We start from the raw sequence: 10216 nt of genomic DNA, 5'->3' as shown, positions 1-10216 counted from the left end.
CTTGCTCGGCAGACTGCTAGTTTATGCTTATGCTGCCAGGATGGTTCTCCACTGAAGCGCCCGCATGCTGACGGGCTGCTTGACTGACTGACTGACTGAAGGGACCCAGCGGGGAGGTGAGATGGTTCGAGGTACGACTGCTACCGAGCGCAACAATTCTGAGTCTCGGCTTGGAACGACAGTGCAAAGCGCCCCTCAACCTGTTATCAGTTGTGGGAGAACATTTTCCCACTGGCTGATCGTCAGCTGGCGATGAGAGTGGAGCAAACCGAGGGAGAGCAAGAGCGATGGAGTTGCAAGGGTTGTCAGAATGGCTGATTGGAAAAGGCTAGTAGCTCATAAATGTTGATACATATAATTTATTATATTTCGAAGAAAGGTCCATTTGTGATTATACTAACACAGTTTTTGAAACGCGAGGACCGTCGCGTAAAAAGAACTTTTTCTAATTAAACTCGATGATAAACCTTTTTTTTAACTGAGTTTTATTCGAATAATAATTATATTGGAAATGAATTATTAGAATAAAAAAATGGAATTCCAAGTGATTTATGGAATGGAATGTCCCAATTACTGCCTTCGTACACGTTTGTTAAAGGGCGCGTAAAAATTCGCTTGCAAAAAACTTCGCGTGTGAAAAGTCTTTTATGATACCTTCTGAATATATTTGAGGCAGGAAAAGTGCAAAGGATTTGAACAAGGAATAAGGAAACAAGTTTTTGCTTGTGAAAAAAAGGTGCTGTAGAAATGTCAATCAGATCAGCTTCATCTCTGTATCTATACTCCAAAGCATCTGATAGGATCGTCGCAGAGTACTAAGAAAAAGTGTTCAAAATTTATTCCAGTTTTCGAAATTTGATGCATCATGAAAAACCTGTCAGAAGGGCGAACGAGTCATTTAATACCAAATACCTATCGGCCAAAATCGACCATTTTTATTTTGATGGAAAATTTGCACGCGGATTTGGCTTAGAAAATTAAAAGTTATGTATACATGGAAGGGTAACTCTTTTAAATTCAAGAGTAATGTTATAAAAAGACATACATAATTTAGCATACATCTTACTGTCTTAGCGCATCTTAGCGCAGAAACCTTTAGTTATATATTTTTTAAGTTTTATCCACTAAAAGAGATACACCCATTTTAAGTAATGTTTCATTAAAATTCAAAGCATTTATATTTCGTGACATTTACATTCCAACTGAAATTGCTGTACACTACCCGAAATAAGTTTGAGATCGCTTTACTGAGTATTGCAAGACCCAGTTTGGATATTGCAACACCTTCCGAAAAGTTTAGCATCACCTGGAATAGGCGGATATCTCGTGTTTTTGACAACCTAGAGAGTTGCGGTTTTCAGCAAACTTGTTCAGAAAGTCAAAGACTACTGTATGATAGCCAATTCAGTGTGAAATTTTACCGACCTGCTAGAAAGTTGCGGTGTTCAGCAAACTTGTTCAGGAGGCTAAAGGCTTCTACATGATAAACAATTTAATACTGAATTACCCCGCTATGCGGCGCTAGGGTACATGCAGTTTTTCGTATTTCTAGATAAACATTTCAAAAGGTCCTATCTGCTTCCATCGTTTTTCCGGAACGTCTTTTCATTTTGGTAATGGTTCAGCTTTAGTAGCTCTCCTAAGCGTGGTTTTTGTTCAGAAGGCTAGAGTGATCTCTCCGCTATCAACTTGTGCAAATAACGTTTCATAGAAGGTAATCAATTAGTTTTGGTGATTGAATGAAAGTGATCGATCAAAAAACCGATCAAAGCAGATAGGACCTTTTGAAATGTTTCTCTAGATTTAGACTTCAACTTATCGCGTGATTATTACTACCCACAAAGTTGCGGTCTTCGGCTAGTGCCATCAGTTCTGGTCAAGCATGTCGAAATACAGTATAATGCCGCAGGTGTGTTCCAAACTATTCCATCGATTCAATTTTCATTACAATTCAGTGTCAACACAAATCAAAAACACCCAATCTAGAATATATATATATATACACTAAGATCGCTTTTTACGCGGTTTTTTTACGCGGGTTTTTTTTGCAGCTTTTTTTACGCGGATTCCGGAATTTACGCGGTATCGGCACGTATCCCCCGCGTAAAAAGTAACTTTAGTGTATATTGAAATACGACTTCGACAACTTCGACAACCACCAGGGCGAATGTTTTCGACTTCGTGTTTACATTTCGGGTGTCTGCTCGTTGGATGGGGCTTACAAGCGCCTTCTCGAACGCACCATGTACTGTGACAACCACTCGGCTTGCATATAAGCCAACGGCGTTGCGTGTTCGGCCTTCAGCTTGCAGCGGAAAGCAATACTAAATGCCCTTTATGGTGTTAAAATCCTTCAACATCGGAGAGGCATGTCTACTGCAACTGTTTGCAGTCGAGATAACCAATTTATTGGCGATATCGTCAATTTTCCCCATTGTAAAACGGGTCGTGAATGTTGGTGATCGAACTGTCAACATACCAACACAGTCGCATGCTACATGTTGTAACCTCCTCAAATGAAGGCACTTTTGAAGTAGAATACTTCTCTCAGGAAGTTCGGCTACATAGGGATGTGAAATGAAAATCAAAAACCGAAAAAAGTGAAAAATATGTCCAATTTCAAATGCTAATAAATCGGTTAGTATTCGATGGATTTCCTCCGTTCCTGCAGCAATAGATTGGAAAATCTTCTAAGATTCTTCCCAAAAGAAGATAATTGTAATTTTATTATTCACACTATTGTACTATTGAAAATAGTCAAGCCTTGTTAAAACGAAAAATTCGACCTCTGATTGGTCGTTATATGATTGCTTCCCAAGCACGGTCGACAGAATCATATACCTTGCAATTTAAAACATGCTATTTGGCCTATATAAGAGCCTGTTTCAGCCGAAGCCGCTCATAATAGTTCTGAAAAGCGACAACAGCAGTCGTCCTCCCTTAGCAGCAGCATTAGCAGTGCAGTGGATACCAGCGATGGCGGAAAGCGGCCACAGCTGTGGCGTAGCAATGAATAGCGCACTAGTTGCAGCGGATTCCAGCAACGATAGCAGCTGGGCCAGCTGTTGCAGGGACAGTGGATACCAAGGGCAGCGTATAGCGGCCACGACTGTGGCATGGCTCTGCACGCAAAAGTTGGAGTGTGCGTAACCAGATCATTTATGAGCGAAATTAGCGCATTTACTGATTAAAATTGGAACCAGTACAACGCATGTGCGTTGGGCATAACGCATTTGATGCTCTAGCGTATTTTGAATTTATTGCGCAGCTCCAAACCACTACACTTATAAAGCATCAGCCGATGTTCAGAAGGTTGGCACAAACAGTGCAACCAGCAATCAATACTGATAAGTTGGGTACTGACACCATTGAAGAAATTATTATCTGATCGATTCACTTTCATGAATCAGGTCATTTGAAAACATCATTCAATCATTAACAATAAACAAAAACATGAGATTAGTCTAAAACATTTTGCATTTAATTATGACTCTGGTTTCATTCACATGCATTCGGTTCTGCGTTACTGGCACCAGCGTCAATAACTTCCGCGGCAACAAGGCTCGCTATTGACTGTTTCGGTTGCAGACGATTTTTAGGGATGCACGAGCCCTTGATACGCACCGGCTCGCGAAAGTAAAGAACGGTTTTTTGAGCGCCTCGAAGCTGATTGTTCGCCCGAAGCCGAAGTTTACCGAGACATTACGATTTTTGTGTATATGATACATATTCTGATTTTGATCTCTGTCAATGTATTCCTTGTACAACTTTTGCGTTATGCGTAGCACGCATTGGTTGTGCGAAGTCAGAGCAAATTCTGTGCGAATTGAAAGGACACATTGGATGATTGAAGCTTGAACTTTTGCGTGTGGATAGCGCACTAGTGGCAGCGGATCTCAGCTTCGATAGCGGCTGATGCAAAGAGGCACTTTAGTGGAACGCAGTCTCTGTGCGATAGTGGGCACTAGTAAATGCATTCAATGAAACGTTGACAACACGTGAGCCGTCTAGTTTTGAGTGTTAAATCAGCTTTTCACTGTTTATTTTATCACAACGAATACTTTATTCGCCCTGTCAGTGATAACACAAAGATGTGATCGGCATCTTTTCCGACACTAACATGAACAACAAATTGTCCTTGTTAGGATAAAATAAAAACTTGATTGAATAGTTAATATATTCTAATGAGTTAATTCACATTTTTGGATTTGTAAAAGTTATAAATTTTACTTCATCTCCGTGTCTCAAAACGTACTAAATTATCTTTTCCTTCAGTCATGAGCACGACATCCGAAGAAATTTCATCTCAAAATTTAAAAATTGTCAAGCCCCAACCATGACAAGCAACTTACTATATTATTGAAAATGGTCAATCCTCGTTGAAGCGCAAAATTCGATTGATCTGATTAGTCAACGTTTATTTACTAGAAAAAATGACACGCTAGCAGCCGGGTTATCTTTCTTGTAAAAGTATTCTACTTCAACCTTGCGGTCGTGGCTTTGCACACTGTTATTTTATAATAAACACACACAACCTTACGTATTGTATGAAGTGATCAAACTCTCACCATTCAAATTGGTTTAATTTCGTCATGAGTAAACAATCAGTGGCTTATCGAATTGCGTAAATAAAAAAAGGTTACTGTGTTACTGAATATTGCAACTATCTAAACAGAGTTTTAGATAGAGTAAGTTGAAAATACTAAAAACTGTATGCACACTAGCAGCACATTGAAGAAAAATTCCGAAATAAACTGTTAGCCAACCAAAAACTCTTGATCTTTTGAGTAACTTCGCTGAAAATCGCAACTCTCTAAATGACGGGATTATTGAGCCAAATATCGTGAAAAACACTCGAAACTACATCCACACTAACGCGGCGTTGCGGCTAAATTCCGCACTATACTGTCTGCCAACTTTGCTGAAGACCACGATTCTCTTGCAACTTTGCTGAAGACCACAATTCTCTAGGTTTCGGAATCGAAAGATAGAGTTACATGAATCTGCCCATTTTAAGTGATGCTAAACTTTTCGGCGTGTTGCAATATTCAAACTGGGTGTTGCAATACTCAGTAAAGTGATTCCAAACTTATGACGGGTAGCGTATATGAGACAAGTTCGCATGGGTAGAAATATTTAAGTAAATCTTCTTCTTATATATAATAAAAATAAGTTGGAGTCCGCTAATCACGATTTAACTCAATTCAAAACTTGTATGTAAGAGTTTCAGAAGCCGAGAAAGGTTATTAGTCCCTTCTCTGAAAGGGACACAAATTTCTACATAATTTTAGAACCCATCAGGCAAATGGAACCAAATTTGGAACGCGAGGATTTCAAAGTACAACATGATGATTTGACACCGCCTACTCTACTGTGGAAGATATTTAAACTAATTTTTCCGAAAAAACAGTCATGAATGATCGAGCTGATGCACAGAAGCCGAAAATCGACCCCAGCGACCAGTATTAGATTCGTCATGCATTTGCAGATTATGTACAAATCGCAAGGTCAATTTTTGGAAGTATGTGGAATCAATTAAGAATTCCCATGCTTTCAATTTTGAAAATTTATTAAATGAAGAAAAAAAGAATGAGTGTAACGAAATTTTCCGGGTCAACTACCCGCAACTGAATGAACATTCTATTAGCTAACGGCAGAAGGTAGCTATCTACTTTCAGGTTGTGTTATTTACCTGGCAGATTCTAATTTATAACGTACTTTCGAATTCTTCCTGGGACACTGAAGAAAACAAAACAAATTTCAAACTTACCCGCGTTAATTCCGTTCTTCCTTTTGCTATCGATGAAGGTATATCTTCGGAGCTGCTCCTGCTGTTTTCTACTTCTAAACACTCAGCCGATGGCAGCCAATAGTTTTGCCTTTTTGCAAGGTGGCTACTTTTTTCCTGTGTGGACTCACTTTTTTTTCCTGTGTGGACTCATCACTGCGACCAGAGGTTAGATCTATTGTGATATTGCTCAGGTGTTTTCTGTACTCCACACTTCATATTATTGGCAGTATCACTATTGAAGTAAGTGATACGCTTATCATTCAAATCCGTGCTTGTGTGTAAGTTTAACCTTTCCGTTTCAAGCTTACTACTCTACTATACCGAGCCTCTGTCCATCCTAACAATATCGCCTAATCACAATTCTGCGGAGAGAACTTTCATACGTTACTCACACCAGTTTCATTATAATAGGGTCTTACTTTTGGTTAGAAGGAGAGTCAACAGAGGTACTGTAGAATTCAGATTGAAGGAACCCGTGCTACTAAGATTCGAACACACGACCACCCGCTTACCAAAGCGGGCTTTGTAACCTTGCGGCTACGGGGCTTCCCAGCGATCTGCTTACAGACACCTGATAAGATATCTTAGGGAGTGAGGATGAATTTAACCGAACCCACTAAAACCCCTCTAGTCTACAGCCCGTATCTTCTCAGAACAACGGTTGAGTATTACTTCGGGAAATTTTTTTTCTTTGTGCTTCATGCAACCTCCCACCACACACATTGTAGCTCCAGGACTATCTGAGAAGCGGCTGCACAAACCACACCGCAGATGTCCGGTCTTCGCATATCTTACGAACTAAGTTGTCCGGAGAGACCCCACGTGCTCGAACCTGTGTGAATACTGACTGAAGCAGCCATCCCGGACGAACACATACGATTCGCATAGATTCTCTAGGATTCCTCACATTGGATTCGTGAGCGATTCCTAAAAAAAAAATCCTCAGGAATGCCCTGTACATGGCTCTAGGATTATTAAATAAGAATCGTGAGTGGAAATCCTCCGGATCGTGTTTGCGATTCCTCTCACGATTCCGTCAGGATTCTCTGCGAGTTAGTAAGGGATGGCCTGACAGAATCTGTGTCAGGTAGAAGTTTACTTCTCCATAGCGCCTCCCGACCCACGATTACGATGAGTTTCTCATTCGTAACCCTTACCCCTTCCACGACCCCGACACGGCTGTCGTCGCTCACGGATTCGATGTTTGGCAGGTTTGCTGACCATCCCTGGTCTGTGTCTGAGATATTGGAACGTCAGACGTGAGACTCGACTGCCGGAGCCCAAGAATTGGGCTCGTGGCGTGGAAAGAGTCCCCTGATGACACGCTCAAGCATCACCGGTGATTGCGATGAAGGCACCAGCGCGCCTTTGGTCTTGGCTATTACGATCCTGTACCCGTCACCCCACGGGTTCGTTTTGGCATTTTCTCTGTCAGCACTTCTTTTCAGATTGTAGAAGTAATATTCCAATCACCCCGAACCTATTCTAAGCAGTTTGCAAGGGATTTCGTTAGCACCCAAAGTGGCGCCTGAATAGTTACAATTTGACTGATTTTTTTCAATTAATGTTTATTTAAAAAAAAATCTGTGTTGAACGGTGTTTTTTTTTTTTTTTGGAGAACGTTTGCGTGTGCCAATCTTAATGGAGTGAATAAAATTTTCTAAAATAAAAGAAAATTCAACCTTGAACTGTTTTAGATGATTCCCAATTCGTCTAATCTTAATCGATACACGTGCAATAGAAATATATTTTACGAGTATGGGGGATCCCGGACAATCGCCATTGTATAATACTGTTTCGAGAGTATCTGATTAGATTTCCGCTTGCCACCAGTCTGGATGGATGTTTCAGATCGGTATCGTTTCTACGTTTTGGGTAAAATTACGCCTCGAAAATAAATGAAGGCCGTCGTAGTACCCGATGTTGATGACTTGTCACTCGAGGCTTGTCTACCAACTGCGTCTTCGTCTGGTCTACTGATTGTCGGTGTGACTTTGCGCCAATAAAATGACTAACGGCAATTAGCGACGTATGAATGGAACTTATTTTCTATGCTGTTGAGATAAAATTGAATTTATTTAAAGCTTGCAGGGTTCACGTGAACGATAACAGGTTATATGCATTGATCGGGACGAAACTTAATTATAATTTTTCGTCATAAACGTCAACGTCAAATTCAATACAGTGTGATAAATAAATCTATTAAAAGCACCAAAAGACAGAACAGTTAGAACTACGAAGCGAACCCAGAGCTAACTGTGTTTCACATCGACGTTTTAATTAACAAATGTCAATAGTCAATAGTTTGATTGCAATTAGGCCATTATATTAAGTCGCTTGATTACAGAATTTGAAGACTTACATATTTCAACCTCGACCTTTGGAACAAAAATGGATCGCAAAAAATAATATTCTTAGGCATAAAAATTGTTGAATTTGAAACACATGTTCCTTATTTGTCTAGAATGGCTTGTTTACTTCTATTTGTAACACTGGCAAACGTTGTCATTGTTAGCATTGGACGCTGAAAATAAAAATACGTACAGTCGCTGAGGAAACACATTGATTCTGTCTGCAGACTCTGTATATTTTGTAACAAAAAATCCCCTAATTACAGTGTTTAGTCCCACGTCACCATTTAATACAACCCTAGGGCTGTATACCTTGTAGTATTCCAAACTGATAACCAAACAATTTGCATACGAAGTATACACCTTTAGTGCTGTGAATCCCCCGACCTTAAAAGGATCGTTAACTGGGATTCACACAGATTCACAGCGACAACTGTTTCAATCGCGCTCGTAAAACAACGGAGAAGCACTCCAGCAAGAGGACAGTAGCAGAGAAAGTAGAGGTATAAATTCGTCGGTATTCGCTAGTCCGATCATCAGTCGATTTCCAGCCCAGCCAACCTATCCGTTAACTTGTGGATCTTGTGGATCATACTAAACATAAAATAAAATAAAATGCGTTCCATTTGTGCTGTTTCATTGGCCGTTTTGTGCCTGATTGCTGCCGTTTCGGTGTGCAACGGATTCCCACAGGAGCTGGCGGATGAAGTCCAGTCGTACGCTAATAGTTTGTGTGAGTTCATATTATCTAAATTATAGTCATTGATTAAAAATCAATGCGTGTAATATTTTTACTACAGTCGACGAGCTGCCGAAAGAATCATACAAGGCTGCTGGGGAAAACTACCGTCTGAAGCGAGCAACCTGTGACCTGTTGAGTGGATTCGGTGTCAATGACAGTGCCTGTGCCGCACATTGCATTGCTCGCGGTAATCGCGGTGGCTACTGCAACTCGAAAAAGGTCTGCGTCTGCAGAAAATGATCCCCGTTCGCTTGGATCATAGTAACCTGAGTGGTGAAATATAATGTTCCTATACTTGAAACCTGAGGCTTGAAATCAATAATGTCCGAGCAAGGGTGTAAATGAACAAATCGTTCACGATAATCTCAGTATTTATATTTTATCGATTATTTTTTTATCAATTATCAGTGATGACGGAAACCGCTCAGAATGGTGTCTGTTTTCCATATATGAATATATTCATTTTAGGAATAAATCCATATCGGCATCACCCAAATTCGCAAAACCAAAATTTGATTCTAACTTCCCACTTTTATACATATTTCCTTTGTTCACTGCATGATTTTTTTCTGTTGTCCCCTTTTTGGCATTCTTTTTTGGTTTCCCTTCAATTATTAGCAGATTTTCCTGCCGATTTGCGCATAGCCTCTACATGCAGCCCCTCTTGCTTACCTTAATCGCACTCTTTAGCGCCGATCTCGCAGAGCCGAATTCTGGGCGGCGCCCAATCCTCTGTTCGTCTGTTCGCGCTCGCTACATCCTTCGGTTACTTCCCATTCCAAGGTTGGCGAGTCCTAGGCATGGTGGCAGCGCACGCCCGCGATAGCACGGAAACTAGTTGATCAGTAGTCGGGCGGAACCAACTGCCCCTATCGCGCTTGCTTTTAATGCACTTCACGTAGATGATCGACTCTGCATCATTTCCACATTACATTTGGTCCCAGCGTTGGCCAGATGTAGGTTGAGCTTTGCCAAAGCCTCCAACAGAATCTGACTCCTCTGGTTCAACAGTCCAAGCGTTGCAGTCACCCGACACCACCAACGCTGTTAGCTTCATGGATAACTGGTCGACCATCCGGGTCAGTAGATCAACGTGGCGTAGCATTCGTTTGAGGTTGAAACCTCAAACTCTCCTCTCCTAAACAGGGAACCAGAGTGTGGAATATAACTACACATATGAGTAGGCGAGCCAAAGCTGTGTGCTGTTGAGAAAATTAACTGTGTCTAGGCTAAATTTATCATAGACTTGAACCGTGATAGTAAAAAAACTCAGTGAGCATATAGCGCACAGCGCAGAGCCTTACGTAGACGCTACAGAACAGTTCATTAAGG

At 40.8% G+C, this 10216-nt stretch overlaps 1 protein-coding gene across 1 annotated transcript; it reads left to right on the top strand.

Annotated features, from left to right (window-relative positions):
* The first annotated feature begins 8668 nt into the window (after positions 1-8668).
* LOC129722901 (defensin-C-like) lies at positions 8669-9259 on the top strand. Its single transcript, XM_055676741.1, has 2 exons — positions 8669-8875; positions 8943-9259. Exons 1-2 carry the CDS (start codon positions 8758-8760, stop codon positions 9122-9124), a joined length of 300 nt encoding a protein of 99 aa, XP_055532716.1. The 5' UTR covers positions 8669-8757; the 3' UTR covers positions 9125-9259.
* Positions 9260-10216: the final 957 nt, after the last annotated feature.

This window comes from Wyeomyia smithii, chromosome 2, assembly GCF_029784165.1.
Source record: "Wyeomyia smithii strain HCP4-BCI-WySm-NY-G18 chromosome 2, ASM2978416v1, whole genome shotgun sequence".
NCBI lineage: Eukaryota > Metazoa > Arthropoda > Insecta > Diptera > Culicidae > Wyeomyia > Wyeomyia smithii.
Note: the sequence above shows the minus strand (reverse complement) of the source record. Positions and strands in the feature narration are given on the sequence as shown.

Coding starts and splice junctions, on each gene's coding strand:
- LOC129722901 (XM_055676741.1), top strand. CDS start 8,758: ATGCGTTCCATTTGTGCTGTTTCATTGGCCGTTTTGTGCCTGATTGCT. Junction 8,876..8,942: donor GTCGTACGCTAATAGTTTGT/GTGAGTTCATAT, acceptor TTTTTACTACAG/TCGACGAGCTGCCGAAAGAA.